The following is a 23817-nucleotide window of genomic DNA, read 5'->3' as shown; positions in this document are numbered from 1 at the left end:
CCAAAGTTTTTCATACATGCTTCTGGGAATAATGTGAAAATGTGTCTGGAATGATCATGTCGCATTTTTCAGATACACATGACAAAAATATTAGTCTTCCAATGAATTAATAATTAATGTAGAAACAGTTACTGTAGAAATACAAGATCTTAAAATGCCTTACATGGAATATCACTTTTCCAGCAGCAACATCGTTGTTAACTAATAAATTGAATGAATATGTCATGTGAACTTCAGTAATCTCACAGATGATGCACGCATATCTTTACAATCATCTTATTTATGCATTTTGTGCATTCAATGAGAAAATTCCCGGACCTCTGGAATTCTCAAACCCTCCAACCTCGCATCTCCATTGGTAGGAGAAGACAAGTTGCATGTAGAGTCCTCGAACACGTCCTGCACGTGAGCATTCAAAACCCCCAAATTCTGGACTTGATAGACAACATCATTATTCTTTGTATCTGCATCCCATACCGACCCAAGAGAGCCTGAATTCTCATATGCAGCTGAAATTTCTGATGGAAGTAGAGAACCCATTTGGCAAGATGCATGCATGAAGTACTGAATGTGCTAATAATTAATGCAAAAACAGTTATTGTAGAAATACAATATCTTTAAAATCATCTTCTTTATGCATATTGTGCGTTCAATGAGAAAATTTCTGGACCTCTGAAATTCTTAAGTTGTTCCAGGCATCCAAACCCTCAAACCTCGCATCTCCATTGGTAGGAGAAGACAAGCTGCATGCAGAGTCCTTGAACACGTCCTGCACGTGAGCATTCAAAACCCCCAAATTCTGGACTTGATAGACAACATCATTATTCTTTGTATCTGCATGCCATACCGACCGAAGAGAGCCTGAATTATCATATGGAGTTGAAATTTCTAATGGAAGTAGAGAACCCATTTGGCAAGATGCATGCATGAAGTACTGAATGCGCTAACAATTAATGCAAATACAGTTACTGTAGAAATACAAGATATTAAAATGCCTTACATGGAATATCACTTGTCCAGCAGCAGCACCGTTGTTAACTAATAAATTGAATGAATCTATCATGTGAACTTCAGTAAGCTCACAGATGATGCACGCATATTTTTACAATCATATTCTTTATGCATATTGTGTGTTCAATGAGAAAATTTATTTAATATCTAATAAGTGAAATATTGTAAATCTCCTTTCACTTTCATGTAATTAAAAAAGTTGTGTAAAAAAACACAAATACACTGCATCTATTTGAATACAACATATATTTACACTCTTTATTTAAAATCTATGTAAGAAGCATCAAAAATCAAAGCACCCAGGTGTCAAGTTCATTACATGCAATAACTATGAAGTTATGCTACCCCTGGCTACTTGTTTCCCTTTAACTAAGCCATTATATACTTACGATCATACTTCCAGGCGTTATCTAGGGGGAACTTCATGGCCTCAAGCATCTTGGCATCTTGTTTAACTCTTTTTTTATTGAAACAAGTATACCCCCATTGCAATAGGGTAGATTAAAAGACGTCACTACTCTCTTATATCTTATTCTAATGCCTTCTATTGAGGTCTTCAAATGTATGAGCTTACTCGTGACCATTAAAGACAAGATGCATTTGTGTACTTACCTCAGATCTCCAAAGTTTATCATGCATGTTTCTAGGAAGACCTCCAAAGTTTATCATGCATGCTTCTGGGAATAATGTGAAAATGTCTCTGGAATGATCATGTCGCATTTTTCAGATACACATGACAAAAATATTAGTCTTCCAATGAATAATAATTAATGCAAAAGCAATTACTGTAGAAATACAAGATCTTAAAATGCCTTACATGGAATATCACTTGTCCAGCAGCAAAACCATTGTTAACTAATAAATTGAATGAATCTGTCATGTGAACTTCAGTAAGCTCACAGATGATGCACGCATATCTTTATAATCATCTTCTTTATGCGTATTGTGCGTTCAATGAGAAAATTTTCGGACCTCTAGAATTTTTAAGTTGTTCCAGGCATCCAAACCCTCCAACCTCGCATCTCCATTGGTAGGAGAAGACAAGCTGCATGCAGAGTCCTCGAACACGTCCTGCACGTGAGCATTCAAAACCCCCAAATTCTGGACTTGACAGACAACATCATTATCCTTTGTATCTGCATCCCATACTGACCCAAAAGAGCCTGGATTCTCATATGCAGCTGAAATTTCTGATGGAAATAGAGCACCCATTTGGCAAGATGCATGCATGAAGTACTAAATGCGCTAATAATTAATGCAAAATCAGTTACTGTAGAAATACAAGATCTTTACAATCATCTTCTTTATGCATGTTTTGTGTTCAATGAGAAAATTTTCGGACCTCTGGAATTCTTAAGTTGTTCTAGGCATCCAAACCCTCCAACCTCGCATCTCCACTGGTAGGAGAAGACAAGCTGCATGTAGAGTCCTCGAACACGTCCTACACATGAGCATTCAAAATCCCCAAATTCTGGACTTGATAGACAACATCATTATTCTTTGTATTTGCATCCCATACCGACCCAAGAGAGCCTGAATTCTCATATACAACTGAAATTTCTAATGGAATTAGAGCACCCATTTGGCAAGATGCATACATGAATTACTGAATGTGCTAATAATTAATGCAAAAACATTTAATGTAGAAATACAAGATCTTAAAATGCCTTACATGGAATATCACTTGTCCAGCGGCAGCACCGTTGTTAACTAATAAATTGAATGAATCTGTCATGTGAACTTCAGTAAGCTCGTTTATGCATATTGTGTGTTCAATGAGAAAATTTATTTAATATCTAATAAGTGCAATATTGTAAATCTCCTTTCACTTTCATGTAATTAAAAAAGTTGTGTAAAAAAAACACAAATACACTGCATCTCTTTGAAAATGTATACAACAGAGATTTACTCTTTTTATTTAAAATCTATGTAAAAAGCATAAAAAATCAAAGCACCTAGGTGTCTTGTTCATTACATGTAATAACTCTGAAGTTGATGCTGCCCCTGGCTGCTCGTTTCCCTTTAACTAAGCCAATATATACTTACGATCATACTTCCAGGGGTTATCGAGGGGGAACTTCATGGCCTCAAGCATCTTGGCATCTTGTTTAACTCTTTTTTGATTGAAACAAGTATACCCCCATTGCAATAGGGTAGATTAAAAGACGTCACTCCTCTCTTATATCTTATTCTAATGCCTTTTATCGAGGTCTTTAAATGTATGAGCTTACTCGTGAGCATTAAAGACAAGATGCATTTGTGTATTTACCTCATACCTCCAAAGTTTATCATGCATGCTTCTGGACTAATGTGAAAATGTGTCTGGAATGATCATGTCGCATTTTTCAGATACGCATGACAAAAATATTAGTCTTCCAATGAACAATAATTAATGCAAAAACAGTTACTGTAGAAATACAAGATCTTAAAATGCCTTACATGGAATATCACTTGTCCAGCAGCAGCACGGTTGTTAACTAATAAATTGAATGAATCTGTCATGTGAACTTTAGTAAGCTCACAGATGATGCACACATATCTTTACAATCATCCTTCTTTATGCATATTGTGCGTTCAGTGAGAAAATTTCTGGACCTCTGGAATTCTTAAGTTGTTCCAGGCATCCAAACTCTCCAACCTTGCATTTCCATTGGTAGGATAAGACAAGCTGCATGCAAAGTCCTCAACATCATTATTCTTCGTATCTGCATCCTTTACTGACCCAAGAGAGCTTGAATTCTCATATGCAGCTGAAATTTCTGATGGAAGTAGAGCACCCATTTGGAAAAATGCATGCATGAAGTACTGAGTGCGCTCGGGAATATTTGAGGCCTGATCATGGGAGGTTACAAGAATTATGGAGTTTGATGTGCGGGAGATCTGGGAAGGACATTCAGTCCTACAGCCCACGTTCAAGCCAGTTTTAAGTAGGTTAGGCTAGCTAGGGAAGGAGATTAGGTTAGTTAGGCATTGAATGTTTCTATTTGTAATTGAACTTATAACTCACAGGTCCCAAGATTGAAACCTTGCTCTGATACATTCAGATTTGCGCAAAACAGTTTTACATCAACCTGGTAACTTGCTTCTCGTTACCTCTAAAAAAACGGAAGGAACTTAAAATACGATTTTGGAAAACCAGAGATTGATAGATGTGTGTTTGAAAACACCCTAACCGGTTTACCACGATGAAAGGAAACCTTCTTCATGATTCTCGAATAGAAACCTTCTTCACGATTCTCGAACAAATTCTCTTTACTCTTTGTCTTGAACCGATTCTTGCTTTACATGGATTTTTTCATAATATTGTGAAATGGTCATTATTGTAGTCCCAATAAAATCCCACACAAATGAGTTGCAGTTCTCGCTCCCACAAAAGTGCGTTAGTTGCAGGGCCACGTCGAAGGGTATTCACAACCTGGTCTTGCAGCTCTTTGGCCCTTTTGCAAATGCGTTACCCTCTGGATTTCTTGGGTATTTTGATCTTTTGTAGTTGGGTTAGCCCTACGGCTCTCCATGACTTGCTCTTGCAACTTTTAAACTTTTAGTGCTTTGCATTGCCTTTATGGGTTTTGGCTATATGTTTCACATCTCTTTGCGACCTACTGTAAATCCAATAATTTCCATGCCAGAATCTTGAATTTTCAACTTTGGCTTCATCTTCTGTGAGTCCACGGAATTTGTGTGCTTGTAAAATTTGACCTGGAAGATATGTATAGCAAGGGCAAGTGCAAGGTCTCCACACGGAGAAGCACCTAGAAGTGGAAGCAGCGTAGCGTCACCTGGAAGTGGAAGCAGCGCAGCGTCCAGCGAGGGCAAGCATCGATCTGCTGGGTTGCATCGTATACCCGCGGGGTCGCATTGTATACCAGTCTGATCAATTGGATGGGTAAGATCATTTTCATCGTCTAACATTTAAATCAAAGGCTCAGACATGTACACGTAACCCAAAAGCAAAGTTGATTTCAAATAGAAACGCCTTACGGCGTAAAAATATTTTTTCCGACCATAACTCGTATTTCTAGGTCGTTCTTGGAGTTATGTGCATCTATGAACATATTGTTTATAACCATTAAAATCAATCATATAGATCTTTCCATCCATAATGGTGTTTGGATTCCCCATGCTTCATATAATCTGGCTTTATTTCAAACCATGTATTTGTAATGAGAATGTACATGCCCCCATTCATACGACCTCAAATTCTGTGTGGTCCTGTTACACATAAATTCCCATCTACCACTACTACATGTTTAAGATGACTATAAATATTGCTAGCAATGGCACCTCGTGCACTTATTTCATGCCTTCATGCGTTTGTAATGGGATCATAAACTTAGAAGCAAAGGAGGGAATAACCTGTGAGATGGCACATACCAGACCCTCCAACTACATATTGTTTGTTGTCAATTACTCCTATGAGGCAACTAAAATGAGGAGTTGACATGGATGCCATCTTTGTCCACTTATTCTTCCTTGGATCATGCATCCACACATCCCTTATTGCTTCTTTACAAAATAGAGCACCGCCAATGACATAAAGCTTTCCTTGCATGACTGCTGATGCGACACCCAAAATTACTTTCCCTCTAGTCAGAGCTCGATCATAGGTTATTGGAGGAAGTGCCTACCACCTATATCTCTTTGGACATACTTGGTAAATTATAGTAACACAGTCATAACCCAAGACAAAGTGACCTGCATCTAGAGGTTGGAAACACAGTAACTACGCTCATACAAAACTCTGAGCCGCACAAGAAGAACAATCAACTACTCTCCCTCCCTCCATTCATATCTCTCTATCCACGAAAATTTGTCAAAAAAATGGCACAGGTCATAGGGAGTCCTTATTTCATAATCAACACCCTTTCCATGTATTAGAGATCGTCTAGTACGCGACACACTTCGATCCACCCATTTTGTTGTCAGTACACATGGACAGAGCAACAAATATCTCAAATAGAACATCAAATTCATCCCTTCATGGGAAATATCAATCTGCAAGGAAATCATACATGTAGGATTTGGAAATCAGTTGTATACTTTACATTGGAATTCAACGAATTCTGCCCTCGATTTAAAAATCACTTCTCGCTTTTACACGCATTACAACCTTGTCATGGGTTGGAAGAAAAAATTTGCTGGCCGACAAAACATGAAACATAATTAATTCCAAATACGTTAAGACCGTTGTGGCCCCTTAATTTTACTGGTCAGTCTGAGAAACTAACTCCCTCCCTTGCCTTGTGGCTCTCATGATACCTACCTCCGAGTAAATCACAAATCATATGTGCAGGTTCATTGTATTTACATTCTAGATTTAACTTGGAAATCAAGAACCAGAGTTTGAAGTTGCAATTTAACTACCACCTTCAACCTTGCCTGGTATGTGATGCATTGTCCTCCTTTATTATAACATCCTGAATTCAATCTCATTGGAATTTATTTGAATCATTTAATCCATTATAGCCCCTTCAAGATGATTTCTCTGTCCTAGATGCAATAAAATGAATGCTTATTTGCAGCGCACACCTCTACTATGGCATCCGTTATACTTGTACAAACTATGTAAAAGTGCCAGGTGAAATAAAAAATTTAATAATTTTGAAAGACATAATGATCCAGACCATCCATTGTAACATTCCAGACTTAGGTGTAATGCATATTGCTATGTTATCGACATTGGTTCCAGACTTAGGTGTAATGCATATTGCTATGTTATCGACCTTGGTTCCAGACTTAGGTGTAATGCATATTGTTCTGTTGTCGACATTGTAACACTGCCATTACATAGGAATTATGTTAACACTGCCAAAAGATAGAAAATCTAATATTATGTTTGGAGTAAGCAGACGATACATTCAATCATACACATTTGGAACATGAATATTGAAGAACATTCCATTCTGAATTGTAACACAATCATCTCTGGCTTTGTATTAACATAACATATCGATAAATTATAGGTCTGTTTCATCTTTGTTCTACTATGATTGAAACTCTTCAGATAGGTATACATGTAACACATAACCATCGTCTGCATTGTTGGAAATATCAATTAATAAACTGAGGTTGGCACATGCATGTGCTCTCTAAATAATCCAATATTGCGGAACTATAACATAACCACCGTTGCACCCTCACTGCTTTGTTGAATGCACTGGGGCCTAAAATATGTCACAAAAACTGCTCAACATGTTGTTCCATAACATTTAAATAATGTTTGCACCTGTTGCATTGTTATCAGAATTGTATGGATTTACTGAAGTTCACCATGCTAAAGGAGAAACACTTATAGAACATGTAAAATTTAGCAAAATATTTCTTGCTTCTATTTGTCATTACTCATAACTGTAAAATGATCTCTCCAAGTGTGGAATCAGAAGTAAATTTCAGAAGAAAACAATAAGAATTGGAAGTAACTATTTTTGGGTTTGTCTACTTTGATCTATGAGCCGCGAGATCAACTTTTCTTGGTTTTATGAAAGTATCTTACATGGTCATCACAAGTCCTGTCCTCTTGTGTTTTCTCGAGATCTCTCACCAGGATAATGTAGAGAATCCTAGAGTGTTTGCTCAGAAATTGTGGCTGTCTTACACGATATTGTTGAACCTTTGGTATTGTTGCTAGAATCTTGAATTTTCAGCTTCGGCTTCATCTTTTGTGAGTCCACAGAATTTGTGTGCTTGTAAAATTCGACCTGGAAGATATGTACAACGAGGGCAAGTGCAAGGTCTCCACACCGAGAAGCACCTGGAAGTGGAAGCAGCCTAGCGTCACCTGGAAGTGGAAGCAGCGCAGCGTCCAGCGAGGGCAAGCATCCATCTGCTGGGTTGCATCGTATACCCACGGGGTCGCATTGTATACCAGTCTGATCAATTTAGAATCTAGAGTGATGAATGATGAATTTAACTTTTAAATCAATGTAGATTCTAGAATGGTGAATAATGAATGATGAATATGTATCAGAGAATTTCATTATTGAATCTCATGGTCTATGGATGAATCATGCATGTATTAGTAAGGATGATGAGTATGGATCAATGTATTTCATTACTTAATTCAATTGTGTATGTCTCATTGTATTTATGCTTTCATTATTGAATATGAATTTGAATATATATATATATATATATATATATTAAAAAAATTATATACCTCGACGTGCCCCTGTCCCCCCTAAATTTCCCTAAAATTTAAGGGTACTCCCACACGTCCCGCTTGTGCATCTCCCCGCACCCGCGTCTCCCCGTCCCGGAGTCTTGGTGGAACATTGTTTATTTTTCTATTTATCTGGATTCAATTTTAAGAGATATGTTTGGCTTATTGTAATGCGGCTCCTTGAATAGATTCCATTCCAGTGTGGTTAGGACATCTGGGGAGTCAGCTTTAACTAATTCATAAGTTTTTGGTATATCTAGCTTGTAGGTTGTTGGATATACTCTTACTCTTGCAATCATCCTGGCAGTCACCCTGGAACTTACCAAAAGTATTCCAACAGTTACCAATTCACCATGGTAAAAAAAAAGGAAAAGAAAAGATCACCCCATTCTATCATATCCATGGATGACCCTATGTGACCATCCTTTACTTAGATCCAATTCTACACACTCTTGGTCCCAGAAAAAATCCATCTTCTTCCTTTTGTGAAATTGATAAACATATTAAAAAACTTGACAATTTTTTCTTTTCTATGACCAATTCTTTTCAGGATTCAATGTGAAATCTGGAAGTCTGACCTAGACATGCACTGATAAGATTGTCATGAATGTTGGATTGAATTCCAAGACCCAAGGAGTTAGAAAGACACAGGCTGCATCAGACAACCAAGGCCCTCCTTCCATTTCTCTACCCCTATCTTTAACTTATTCAAAATGAGCCACAAGAAACCTTTGGCTCAAAATCTCACAGAGACGTTTGTTACTCTGAGAAGAACAATGCTGAATCTACAAATCACATCCACGGAGAAAGGGTAGGTACACTTACGTAAATGAAAAGATAAAACAACTTGAGTTAATACACTCGTTGATGCACAGCGTTAATTAATTACACAAAAATACATTAACTACATGATGAAACTTGGAGAAAGATTATGGGACAAGGCATTTCAACATCTTTCCCTGCACCATATCTAAGAATGATACCAAAGAATGCACCACAGACAAGCATGTTAACATGACTCAGTGTCCAAGGCATTGCCTTCAAGTCCATTCAGGTAGGCGCAATGCCACCAGAAGTAAAGGAGGCCTAATCAGAATGATCGCTTGACAACTGAACTGAATTTTTTTATAATTTGAAACCTGTTGCTTTAAAACACTCCTCTCCAACCCCTTTGTAGACCAATATGGCATATATCAGTGTATCACATGTCAAGAACACAGTTCAAATACAAAGGTCACTAAAAGGCTAGAAAACCAAATTTTCTATAGTGACATTATGCTTGAGACACAGACCATAAATTATATATCCAAACATGAAACCCTATCATAACAAAGTTACTGATACTTTGGATGGTTAAGATCATTTTCATCGTCTAACATTTAAAATCAAAGGCTAAGACATGTACACGTAACCCAAAAGCAAAGTTGATTTCAAATGGAAACGCCTTACGGCGTAATTAAGAAAATAATCTAGCAAAAATAACCTAGCATATATGTAGGACATCACTTATATCACAAACTTATATAACCAATATATCAATGGCTCCATTGTAACCTTTCTATTCTAATCTGGAAGGGCTAACTGCCCCGTCCAGAGCATTTGTAAAAACTCTTTGGCAAACGATTATTAAACGACCTTTGGTTTTAAGCCCAAGTACAAATTTTTCAGGAATAAACCCTGAAAGATCTATTTGCATATTTCCAGTACGGGCAGTAAGAGGTTAACCTCTCAGATTATTTGCCAACAACATCAATGCTTAATAATGGAAAGAAATACTACAGCAAATGCTTGACAGTTGATCCAACAACACCCATACTATTTGCAGAAGGCAGCGAGTAGCCTTCTAGGTGGGGTTGAAGGCCTTCTCGCATGCTGCACAAAGCGATTGTCCAGCACCAGAACATCACCAACTTCCCAGGTGATGTCCACACACTCTTCTTTAGTTATCTGGAGGTATGATTCAATTGCCTCATCAGGAAAGAGGGAACCATCTGCAAGCATTGGGACTATCTCTGGAAGTGCTGAAGGGTTGAACCATGCTTTCCTATTGTCTGCATCTCCATCAACAGGTTTTATAGAAACAATAGGTCCCAATTCAAAAAACATTGTGCCATCATCTGCCCAAGTTATTTTGGACACTCGAACACCTGACTTTATAAGCCTGGAGGCAACAACCTTACCACATGATCATCAATTTCAATTTATTTCAGAACAATTTGATTATTGAAAATGGTAATTGCATTTTAAATCTGAACTGTTCCTAGGTAGAAGTGATCTATAAATGTGTGAAAAAATATTACAGCCTCATCTTCACCCAAAAATATAAATTTATCTCAAGTTTAAATAGCTAAAAAAAAGTAACACAGATTTCTTTTTCTCCACTCCTTATCTATGAAAATCAAGAATTTTCCCATCTTTAAATCTGAGTTAAAAGATAAAAATGAAAATGGATAGATGCTACATGTAACTTGTCATTTTATTCTTACCTATTTTTTGCTTCCTGCTTGTTGCTGGTTTGGTAACGGGATTGCCAGCCCTTTAAAAAGGATTGAGGATCGTCTTCCTGAGGAATGCTGTAAGAATAGATCAACCCCTGCTCCATAATTTTTACAAGTTCTGGGTACCTCTGTTCCATATTGTCCAGCACCAGAACATCACCAACTTCCCAGGTGATGTCCACACACTCTTCTTTAATTATCTGGAGGTATGATTCAATTGCCTCATCAGGAAAGAGGGAACCATCTGCAAGCATTGGGACTATCTCTGGAAGTGCTGAAGGGTTGAACCATGCTTTCCTATTGTCTGCATCTCCATCAACAGGTTTTATAGAAACAATAGGTCCCAATTCAAAAAACATTGTGCCATCATCTGCCCAAGTTATTTTGGACACTGGAACACCTGACTTTATAAGCCTGGAAGCAACAACCTTACCACATGATCATCAATTTCAATTTATTTCAGAACAATTTGATTATTGAAAATGGTAATTGCATTTTAAATCTGAACTGTTCCTGGGTAGAAGTGATCTATAAATGTGTGAAAAAATATTACAGCCTCATCTTCACCCAAAAATATAAATTTATCTCAAGTTTAAATAGCTAAAAAAAAGTAACACAAATTTTTTATTTCTCCACTCCTTATCTATGAAAATCAAGAATTTTCCCATCTTTAAATCTGAGTTAAAAGATAAAAATGAAAATGGATAGATGCTACATGTAACTTGTCATTTTATTCTTACCTATTTTCTGCTTCCTGCTTGTTGCTGGTTTGGTAACGGGATTGCCAGCCCTTTAAAAAAGGATTGAGGATCGTCTTCCTGAGGAATGCTGTAAGAATAGATCAACCCCTGCTCCATAATTTTTACAAGTTCTGGGTACCTCTGTTCCATTCGTTGGGTGAGCTTATGGCTCAACAGGATTGCTGTCTGCCCTCCCTCCGGAGGTGCAATCTCACAGAAGAACAATATTTTGCTTGGAAACACAGGAAACTGCACAGCAAAAAAAATACCCAGAACATTGATGGTCAAGAAAAAAAAAACCTAATAGGAATAAGTTTGAAGAGAAAGAAAGAAGAAAAGGAAACTGTAGTCTGGAATGCTTAGAGGATCGGCTTACCATAGCCATCTGATGATGGAATTTGATGTGCTGATCCAGAGGAGCTTCGTTTGCTATGTAAACCCTTCCTTCAACCCTGGGCCTTGAAGCTAAGCCCAGATATGGTTGTTCTTCCCATCCAAATGCTTCAACAACTGTGTTGAAATCGGATGCACTTCTCACTGGAAACCCTCTAAACAGCAACGCTCCAGCGCGATTCAGTTGATTGTGAATCCATTCCCTGTTCTGTTGGATGGCGTTGACAAGGGACCCAATTGAGGGGTTTTCATCTGGAGGTAGCAGAACCATGGGAAAGAGGGTGCCATCCTCGAGAATCTTCTGTTGGGCAATGTCCATGGGAAAGAGGGTGCCATCCTCGAGAATCTTCTGTTGGGCAATGTTCCTGGAGCTTCGTTTGCTGTGTAAACCCTTCCTTCAACTCTGGTCCTTGAAGCTAAGCCCAGATATGGTTGTTCTTCCCATCCAAATGCTTCAACAACTGTGTTGAAATCAGATGCACTTCTCACTGGAAACCCTCTAAACAGCAACGCTCCAGCGTGATTCAGTTGATTGTGAATCCATTCCCTGTTCTGTTGGATGGCGTTGACAAGGGACCCAATTGAGGGGTTTTCATCTGGAGGCAGCAGAACCATGGGAAAGAGGGTGCCATCCTCGAGAATCTTCTGTTGGGCAATGTTCCTGGAGCTTCGTTTGTTGTGTAAACCCTTCCTTCAACCCTGGTCCTTGAAGCTAAGCCCAGAGATGGCTGTTCTTCCCATCCAAATGCTTCAACAAGTGTGTTGAAATCGGATGCACTTCTCACTGGAAACCCTCTAAACAGCAACGCTCCAGCGCGATTCAGTTGATTGTGAATCCATTCCCTGTTCTGTTGGATGGCGTTGACAAGGGACCCAATTGAGGGGTTTTCATCTAGAGGCAGCAGAACCATGGGAAAGAGGGTGCCATCCTCGAGAATCTTCTGTTGGGCAATGTTCCCTGGTTTCAAAATGGCCAATTCCTTCATTGTTTTGCTCAGAAATTGTGGCTGTCTTACACGATATTGTTGAACCTTTGGTATTGTTGCTAGAATCTTGAATTTTCAGCTTCGGCTTCATCTTCTGTGAGTCCACGGAATTTGTGTGCTTGTAAAATTCGACCTGGAAGATATGTACAGCGAGGGCAAGTGCAATGCCTCCACACCGAGAAGCACCTGGAAGTGGAAGCAGCTAGCGTCCCCTGGAAGTGGAAGCAGCGCAGCGTCCAGCGAGGGAAAGAGGGAAAGCATCCATCTGCTGGGTTGCATCGTATACCCGCGGGGTCGCATTGTATACCAGTCTGATCAATTGGATGGTCAAGATCATTTTCATCGTCTAACATTTAAAATCAAAGGCTAAGACATGTACACGTAACCCAAAAGCAAAGTTGATTTCAAATGGAAACGCCTTACGGCGTAATTATCCCATTAATCCCCATCACTATCTGGTAAATCTACTTCAGTTTATACGTTGTTTAATATAACCAAATATACCTCTGATATATACATATCATAACTATATTTTACTAGAGTGCAAATTTTTTTCTTTTACACAGCAAGTGCAAATTGTTTTATCAAATAGAAGAGCAATTTTTCTACATAGTACATAGGTTTTACAATGCATTCAATCATATCTATTATGGGAGTAGTTCTCACTCACAAGGATAACTATCTTGAGTGGTCCTGGAAGGTAAAACACACCCTCATTTTCAATGAGTTGTGGAAAGGAGTGTGTGTTGGAGATGTAGATAAAGAGCCAAAATAGCCTACCTTAGACAAGGAGTTTTTTCCATTTGGGAAAATAAGAACAACGAGGCTTATGCATTGATTACAACATGAGTAAATGAAGACGTGAGTAGCCATATTTTTAAATTTTCAAATGCTTTCAAAGAACTACAAAAACTAAGGGAACTCTATGACTCACACTCTGCACATGAAGTTGTTCAACTCATGATTAAACTCTTCACCCTTGAATTACAAAATAATGGTCCTCTTGCTCTTGCATTAGAAGTACAATCTATAATGAATGATATCAAAGTCACTAATGTTGAATTGGATATTCCTTTGATAGCTTTTCACAAGGCACTTTATCCCACTTACTTAAATTATCTTGAGTCATTGCAAGCAAATGGAAACCTCAAAGATATTACCTTTGACTCCCTTGTGAAAGAAATTGCTGAAAGAGAGAAATCTTTTGGCAAGAAGAAAACTCCTAAGTCTTTTGAAGAGATCGTGTGCTTTGCTCATAAATAAAAGAATCTTTCTCAATATTCTTTAGAGGAATAGGTGGTCGAAGAGGAAGAGGAAGAAATTTCAGGGGCAGGGGGCCAGACACTCTCAAGTAGAAAAGTCAGATTTGCGCTGCATATGTTACAAAAGAGATGGATCACATGATGCATCCACATGCAAGTTGCCTTGGGAAAAAATTGAGTAGGAAAGAAAGCAACTCAAAGGTAAAACTAATGATAAAGAGAAAGGTAAAACACCTGAATCCGCTCATTATGTTGTGGAACACTGTAATATTGGAGTAAATGATGGCTTATTTAATGCTTCACTTACTTCTTGGAAAAATGATTGGTTGCTTGATTTAGGAGAATCTTGCCACATGACCTTTAGAAGAGATTTTTTTGAAGAATTTACTAACAATGTTGATGGAGCAGTATACTTTGGAGACAAATCAAAACTCAAGCCATCAGGGCTTGGCACAATGAGGCTTAAATTGCCTAGTCTTCTAGACTTTCTTCTACATCATGTTCTATATGTCCCACAGTTGAGGAGATACTTGTTGTCCTTGGTCCACATCTGCCAACAAGGACACTCCATTCACATGTTTGATGGCAAGCTTGAGGTGAGAAAAGAATCAGGCCACTCACTTGTCATGACGGGGATAAAAGAAGAAAGGCTTCTCAAGCTACAGGGTACCTTTGCTCGTGCACAAATTTTTTCATACAATTCTCATTATGAAGAAGGTACATTTCCATCAAGTTTATTATGGCATGCGCTATTTGGACACTTGAACTATGACAGCCTCCTCTTGTTGAAGAAAAATGGTGTTACTGTTTTGCTTACAATTCCTAGGAAACTTAAGCAATGTGATGCTTGCATTCCAGGAAAGCATAACAAACAGTGTTTTCATGATTCACATTCAAGAGCACATAGAAAACATAAACTCATTAATTCAGATTTATGTGGTCCAACGCCTATTCCTTCTGCAAATGGAAATAAATATATGATGACATTTACTGATGACTACACTAGAATGTGTTGGGTTTATTTATTGAAGAACAAATATAATGCTTTTCAAACATTCAAGAACTTTCATACATGGATTTAAAATGATGCACAATCTCATATTGGCTCTATTCGCACTAATAATGGAAAAGAATGCACTTCAAATGAATTTTAAAACTATCTTCGCCAACATGGGATCAAACATCAAACAACTATGCTTTATAATCCCCAACAGAATGGAGTAACTGAATGAATGAATAGGACAATCTTAAATATGGCATGCTCCATGATGTTTTTCAAAAATGTAAAATTGATTTTTTGGGCTGATGCAGTTCTATGTGTTGTATATGTAAGAATAGATATCCATCTAATGCTATTAGAAACAAGACTCCTTATGAAATGTGGTATGGGCACATTCCTTTGGTAAAGCATCTCAAGGTCTTTGGTTCCACATGTTATGCCTTGATACCAAAGGTACATAGAAGCAAACTTGATGCAAGAATTCGTAAGTGTATCTTTCTGGGGTATTTAAACACCTCCAAAGCATACCATCTCTATGATGAAGTCCATAAAAATTTTGTTGTATCTAGATATGTAATCTTTCTTGAATCATCCAAAACTGACAATGTTGTTGATTGGCAACTTGATTGTTTGGATAGATTTGCAAATGAAATCATTTCAAGAATTTGATAATCAGATTCCAAAACTTGAAGGGGGGGTTCCTATACTAGATCAACCTATGGAATCTTCTTTTGAAGCACTCTCTCCCCCGCATGACACTCCAACAACGGATGATACTTTGAGTGACGTGATTGACAGAATTGGGAGACTAAATCTTGATTGAGCCCCAACTCAATCATCGAAGTAGCCTGGACCATCTAAGAAAGGTCCCCCAAAGTGGCTAACAAAGACACTTGAAATTGTTCATCCTGATGAAGTTGGAAAGATAGGAACTAAAAATGCAAATTGGCAAAAGGAAGGTGATGTAGATGACTCTGATTCACCTGTTGATATGGATTTTTTGTATGATTGTGAATTGAATTTGTCTACAGATTTTGAACCAACTTCATTCAAAGAAGTTGCCTCTCATGATGAATGGAAAGAAGTGATGCGGAAGGAGTATGATGCCCTAATAAAGAATGACACTTGGAAGTTGGTTGATCCTCCATTGGGAATTAAACTAAGTGGCTGCAAGTGGGTCTACAAGAAAAAGTATAAAGTTGATGGCTCATTTGACAAGAACAAATCCAAGCTTGTGGCAAAAGGTTTTGCACAGAAGGAAGGGGTTGATTATGAGGAGACTTTTGCCCCCATAGCAAAATGGGCTGCCATTTGGACACTCTTTGCCCTAGTGGCTCAGAACGGTTGGAAAGTCCATCAAATGGATGTAAAAACTGCTTTCTTGAATGGAGGTATAAAATAGAATGTTTTTAAGTCCCAAATTGAATGATTTGCTATGAAAGGACATGAACATAAAGCATGCAAACTTGTGAAATCCTTGTATGGCCTCAAACAAGCATCACGAGCCTGGTATGAAAAACTAATTGAGCATCTTCTGAAACTCAATTTCAAACATTATGATTTTGATATGCAACTTTGTTTGAAAGGAAGGTTGGAAAAACAATTGTATATGTTGTGGCATATGTAGATGATCTTTTGATGAAAGGGATTATGAAACCAGCTCAAGAAAAGATAGAAAAGATAGATCAATGCCTTAGAATTCAGCTTCTTCGAGGGGGAGACCTCCTTTACATTACATAAATGAACAATTCTTCGATGATACAAATGAAAAGACCTCCTTTCTATATATAGGAGTCTAAGGGGTCATAATATAATCAGAGTCGACATAAAAATAATAATGTAAGGGCACAATAATAACAATAGTGGGCTTCTATGGGGCACAATAGTAACAATATGGGCACTACATGGGTACATCAATATAATAAGTGGGTTGTACTAATAACAATAAGGGGTTACACTAGTAGTATAGGGGCCTAACATGTCGCTCTCCTTGAAAAAGCGTTGTCCTCAACGCTTGAGTAGTTCTTAATGCTTCAGTATAAAATTCTTGTCCTCCCATGTGGAATCTTTAGCAGGTAAGTTCTTCCACTTGATGAGATACTCTGAAATTGATTGATTTTGTAGCTGTCAGGTTCTTGTTTTTATGACTGCTCCAGGTTCCAATATGATTTTTCCTTCCTCTTCAATTTCTGGAAATATTGTTTGAATTGGGATCTTTTGCAACTTTTGAATAAGTGGCCATACTTCTTCGTCCTTCTTCCATTCATCCCTTGCTTCATTTATCCAATCTGGTTGGATAATAGAAATAGTACAAAACAATGCTTCCACACCCTCATCCTTGAAAAGTCTTCCCATTCGGTAAGGTTGCCATTTTTTAAGTGTGTGTAGCATTGCCAACATTTCCTTCTCATAAATAACTTGCTTGAGATGTAGTAATAAAATTACCCAATCACCTACATCGAAACATTTTTCACTATGATGTTGATCTACCTATTTTTTCGTTTGATTTTGCACCGCAGTGGCATTATCCTTTAAAATTTGGATAACTTGTTGTTGATGCTCGATGTGATCTTTCACTGCTTGAACCTTTTTCTTCTTGATATGTCCTTCTATCTCTAGAGTTTGAGGAGTGGCAATTTCTTCCAATCATTTACAAGATATGGTCGGATTCATTTCTTGATGCTCAATGTGATCTTTCACTTCTTGAACATTTTTCTTCTTGATATGTCCTTCTATATTGATAGTTTGAGGAGTGGTAATTTTAACCAATGAATTACAAGATATGGTTGGATTCATTTCTTATTTCTCGATGTGATATTTCACTTCTTGCACCTTTTTCTTCTTGATATGTCCTTCTATCTTGAGAGTTTGAGGAGTGGTAATTCTTTCCAATGCTTTACAAGATATGGTCTAATTCATTTCTTCATTCTCTGGGGTGGGGTCCTGGCATATATCCTCTTCTTTTGATGTTTCTTGATCCTTTTCTTCCTCCTCTTCATATTCTATGTAAGATAATTTCTTCTCAGCACACTTATGACCTTTAGTGCATTTGCTATGACAATTGTAACAAAGCCCTTTTTCTCTTTTTTCTTCCAATTGTTGTGGTGTAACCCTTGTAGGTTGCGGAAGGTTGGGAGAAACAACACTTCCATCTTTATAGTTGTGAGTGGTATGGTTCCTAGTTTCCATAATTTTTCTTTCCACTATGTCACAAAACCCTTTTACTCTTTCCAATTGTTGTGGTGTTGCTCTAAAGAAGGTGTTGCTCTTTGTATCCTCATAATGTGGTATCATTTCCTCTGTGAAAATTGACCACGTAACAAGTTTTTTACGAGAACAAAGCCCTTCATACGATAAAAATTGATCTGGTTCTAAATATGAAGATGCAATACATACCTTTTGTAACAGTGGTACACCATGTAGATCAAAAAATTGCTCCATTTGAAGTATCCAATTTACCGGATCCTAGCCATCAAACTTCCTCGTCTTGCTTTTTCTTGATTTTAAGAGCTCGATCTTGAGACGACTATAACTCTGTACTTTTGGATACTTTAAGCTCTAAAATTGCAGCTTGTAATAGCCCTCTACGTCCTCTTTCCAATGCCACCATTCTGATCCAAATTGGATTCTCCAAGAAAGAGTTATCCACAATCTCCCAAGATGACCTGATTATAGACCTTTCCAGAAGAGCGAACTTGTATGAAGTGCCACGTGTCAGTGTTTCGACCTTTGGATCTAAAAAATGCATACAAGAAACTACGGTCTGACTGCTTTCTATACCTTCTTACAAAATTTCAATCTGATCCCTATAGAGAAATTTATGACAATTTTCCCTAGGTCACCTGTTTGGAATGTAATTCAGGAGTCTGCAAAAAGACCAACTTCCTTAGATCATATCTTCGCAAATATAGCACGAAAAGCTCTGAAATTTGGATCCGAAGTTCAATGCAATTTCTTCTCAAATGGGTTTTTTCTCCAACTTTTGAAACATCGAAGAAAAAAAAGTTATAGTGAAAATGCCACAATGACCTATTTGGAGCAGCGAAACCCTAGAATCCAAAGCTGTGATACCAAATGTTCTGAAACCAGCTCAAGAAAAGATAGAAAAGATAGATCAACGCCTTATAATTCAGCCTCTTCAAGGGGGAAACCTCCTTTACATTACATAAATGAACAATTCTTCGATGATACAAATGAAAAGACCTCCTTTCTATATATAGGAGTCTAAGGGGTCATAACATAATCAGAGCCGACATAACAATAATAATGTAAGGGCACAATAATAACAATAGTGGGCTTCTATGGGGCACAATAGTAACAATATGGGCATTACATGGGTACATCAATATAATAAGTGGGTTGTAGTAATAACAATAAGGGGTTACACTAGTAGTATAGGGGCCTAACACGGAACAATGAAAGCTACATTCCATCCATAAAGAAGGAATTGACGAAAGGTTTTGAAATGACTGATTTGGGCTATGTTCATTACTATCTTGGTATTGAAGTAACTCAACATCCGAAGCCCATATTCCTTTCTCAAAAGAAGTACATTAAAGATATGTTGAATAGGTTTGGCATTACTGAATGCAATCCTCTGACTACTCCAATGGAACAAAACTTAAAGCTCACATCCATTGAAGGAAAGGAATTTGAGGATGGAACAAAGTATAGATAGCTTGTAGGAAGTCTCAACTACCTAACTACTACCAGACCAGACATTTCGTTTGCTGTTGGAATCCTATCTAGGTTTATGCAAAAGCCTTATGTGGGACATTGGTCTACTACAAAAGGAGTTCTAAATTACTTGAAGGGAACTCAAGACTTTGGAATCAAATATACACAGGTAGACAACTTCAGCTTGATTTAATACTCTGATTTAGACTTCGATGGAGACAAAGAAACTTGGGTATCTACTTCAGGTTATGCTATGAGTCTTGGATCAAGAGCTGTCTCTTGGAAATCATGCAAACAATCACTTCCAACAAATTCCACAACAGAGGAAGAATATGTGGCAGCAGCTGAGGTGACAAAAGAAATTGTGTGTCTCAGGAAAATTCTTGAAGATTTGCAAGTAAAAAAAGTACAATGGACTCCACTCATTATTGACAATACCTCGACAATAAAGTTGGCTAAGAACCCAAAGTTCCATGGTCGAACGAACCACATCAATACTAAATATCATCTGATTTGACATCATGTTGAGGCCAAAACAATCCATCTCCGCCATTGTTCCACTAATGAGCAAATTGCAGACATCTTCACCAAAGCGCTTGGAAGAGAAAAGCTTGAAATATTCAAAACGATGCTTGGAATCACCAACATCCCTTCAAATTAAGGGCGGGAATGTTGACACCTAATGATAGGTATTGGGCGAATAACTGTAATTAATGTAAATAAATAATAGAAAAGATGGAGAGTCACCAGGAGATGAACCAAATAGTCACTCCCTCTTGTATGTAATAATGAACAACCTGAATGAATAATATGATTTGATTCGAAGAGTTACCTCCTGGCATGACAAGTGAGACCCTCTGCTTGATCCAAGACCATGAACAAGAATGGAATATGGAACTGAGATACACCACCCTCTAGGTAGTTCTTTTGGAATACATGAGATGATATTGATAGAATAGGGTCTGCGATATGAATAGGGTCTTGTGATGTTGGACCATGGATATGAATTGCCATGGTTGATGATGGTTGAAAATTATTTATTTTCGTAATGATACAATCTTTGACACAATGTGACATTGGACAAAGAGATCTATCTGATTAATAAACCCAAGCGATTAATATGAAATACGCAAGGGAATAAACCTTATGATTAATATTAAATCCTAGGAACATAAACACTAATATTAATAAACCTAAGGGTTAATATTAAAAACGAAGGGGATTATAAACTAAAAAAAAGTTATATAAAATATAAATTAGACCCAACGATAATATTAAACCCTAGGAATACCCTAAAATATTAAACCCTAAAATAGAAACCAAGGGATTCATATTGTAAACCTTGGGCTTAATATTAAACCCTATGATTAATATTATAAACTAAATCCTAGGTATCTATATTAAACCCTAGAATCAATATTATAAACCTTATAAATAATATTATATCTTAGGAGTATGGACCCTGAGATTAATAAACCCAACGGACATTAGACCATGGTTGGTAATGGTTGACCATGGTTGATGATGGTTGACGATGGTGATTTTTATATTGAAACAATATTTGTGTCAATTTGACGTTGGACCATCATTGAACATGGTTGACCATGGTTGACCATGGTTGACCATGATTGAGCATGATTTTGAGAGAATATTTGTCAAAATTAGATATTTTACCATGGTTGACCATGGTTTATTTTCATATTGACATAATATTTGTTATAATGTGACATTGGACCATGTTTCACAATGAATGACCATGGTTGATGATGATCGATAGTGGTTTAACATAGTGGATTTCATATTGAGACAATCTTCGTCACAATGTAGCATTGAAACATGGTCGACCATGGCTCACCATGATTATAAACCCAAGGGATTTATATTGAACCTTAGAATTAATATTATAAACCCTATTAATAATATTATACCCTAGGAATATGGACCCTTAGATTAACAAATCGAAAGGATTAATATTATAAACCTAAGGGACTAATAAATACAATGGATTAATACCAGAAACACAAGGGATTATAACCCAAGGGTTTAATATTATAAACCCAAGGTATATAAACCTTAAGTAAATATTAAAAACGCTAAAAAATACATGGTTGACTATCGTTGACAATGGTTGATTTTCATATTGACACAATCTTTGTCAATGCGATGTTGGACCATGATTGAACATGATTGATTTTCATACTGAGAAAACATTTTTCGCAATGTGATGTTGCACCATGGATGACCATGGTTGATTTTCATCTTGAGACAATCTTTGTCCCAATGTGATTTTGTACCATGTTTGACCATGGATGACCATCGTCTTCATAATGTGACATTGGACCAAGAGACCATCTTCGTCACAATGTGACCATGGTTGACCGTGATTAAGAATGGTTGATTTTCACATTGAGACATCTTTGTCACAATGGGACATTGGACCATGGTTGATTTTCATATTGACCATGGTTGACCATGATTGACCATGATTCATTTTCATTTGAGACAATATTTGTCACAATGTGACATTTGACCATGGTAGACCATGATTGAAGATGGTTTACATGGCTCATTTTCATATTGAGACAATATTTCTTATAATGTGATGTTGGACCATGTTTGACCATGAATGGCCATGGTTGATGATGATTGAACATGGTTGATTATCATATTGAGATAATATTTATCACAATGTGACATTGGACAAAGAGATAATCTTCGTCACAATGTGAACATGATTACTGACCATGGTTGACCATAGTGACAATGATTGACCATGGTTGATTTTCACATTGAGACAATCTTCGTAAAAATGTGACATTGAAACATGGTTGACCATGGTCGACGATAGATGACTATAGTTTTCTTGTGTAAATCAACATTTTATATTAAGATAGTAATACATATTTACAAAAGTTCTACTCGTGCAGACAAAAGACAGCTTTCCTGATTTGCACACACATCATCTCGACCAAAAAGACCTCCTGTAGAACCCCAGGGCACACCACGTAAGGTGGCATAGACAGTCAGGGGTTGACAAAAAAAATAGGCAATGAGCAAACAGAGACCCACATGGAGCCATGGACAGTAAAAGAAGAAAACAAAAAAAGCTTGTAAGACGGATAAATTCCCAGGCCAACAATCACATATGCAGATCCATGTCCCATGAACTCATCCAAAGCTTGTAGCAGAGACCAGTTACATCTCAAGAACCACATAATACTTGGGGGAATACTTCCCAGTTAGAGCCTTGGCTCTACCCGCCTGAGGAGGTGCTAAAAGTGTACTCTTACTGTTGCTCGTGATCCCCTTTGCCCTTTCCCCAGCATTGACAGATTCCTGACATATGGAGTGTCGTATAAGACTGATCAGGATAGTTAGTTTTTTAGAGATGTTGTCAAATTACTACTCCAGGCCGCTAATTTTGAAATCCAAGCCTTCCAAGATCACCGCATGCTCAGCAGAAGTAACAACAATAGCATGTTGAGCCTGTCGAGCTTGGCTGATGTAGTCACCCTGCATACTTATGGCCTTTGCCAGTAGCATTCTCATTCTCCACATTTCTGCTTGTGTGTGGAAATATCGGGTGGCTCGGGTTGTATATGTTCTAGGGTTGTGGACCCATTCCATGTCCTTTTCCAGATCCTGCTCCTCAAAATTTTCCTCTTCCTCAGTAACAATGGCCTCCAGCTCATCGATCTTGCATTTCTCCCTCTGCGATGTCCTTGTTTCATAGGCCTCCCGGGCGTTCCTGAGATCCTGGTTTGCAAATGCATTTCTACTACTTTCACCTGCCATTATCTTGAACTCAAGCACCTCACTACCCTGTGTTCTGAGGACCGAGGAAAAGAATTTCTGCAAACTAACTGAGCGCACAGTTGCACTGCTGATACTGGGTACTGAAGTTATATAGGAGAGATCGGGTGAGCCACTTGCCGCTTGATGAGCCCCGAATTGGGTAACTTATTTGGCTCATTTTTCCTAATTTTCCTTGTTCAATCCTCCATTTTTCATAGATCATGCATGTTTTTCTAGTATGTTTATGTCATTTTAATGAATAAGGGTGGTCACTCTACCAAGGAGGCTAATACGTG

General features: G+C 37.7%; 1 protein-coding gene and 1 pseudogene across 2 annotated transcripts; both read right to left on the bottom strand.

Annotated features, from left to right (window-relative positions):
- Positions 1-705: 705 nt before the first annotated feature.
- LOC149255206 (clavaminate synthase-like protein At3g21360) lies at positions 706-11027 on the bottom strand. Its single transcript, XM_089460384.1, has 2 exons — positions 10657-11027; positions 706-834 (listed from the first exon to the last, which is right to left on the bottom strand). Exons 1-2 carry the CDS (start codon positions 11025-11027, stop codon positions 822-824), a joined length of 384 nt encoding a protein of 127 aa, XP_089316510.1. The 3' UTR covers positions 706-821.
- LOC149255205 (clavaminate synthase-like protein At3g21360 pseudogene) lies at positions 10675-12120 on the bottom strand (annotated as a pseudogene). Its single transcript, XR_016265498.1, has 3 exons — positions 11785-12120; positions 11409-11657; positions 10675-11096 (listed from the first exon to the last, which is right to left on the bottom strand). The product of XR_016265498.1 is annotated as a clavaminate synthase-like protein At3g21360 pseudogene (transcript).
- Between the last annotated feature and the right edge of the window lie 11697 nt (positions 12121-23817).

This window comes from Pinus tabuliformis, chromosome 7 (genome assembly GCF_031772625.1).
Source record: "Pinus tabuliformis cultivar Carrire ecotype Pingquan chromosome 7, CPIR1, whole genome shotgun sequence".
Taxonomy (NCBI): Eukaryota; Viridiplantae; Streptophyta; class Pinopsida; order Pinales; family Pinaceae; genus Pinus; species Pinus tabuliformis.
This window is presented reverse-complemented; position numbering and strand designations above follow the sequence as displayed.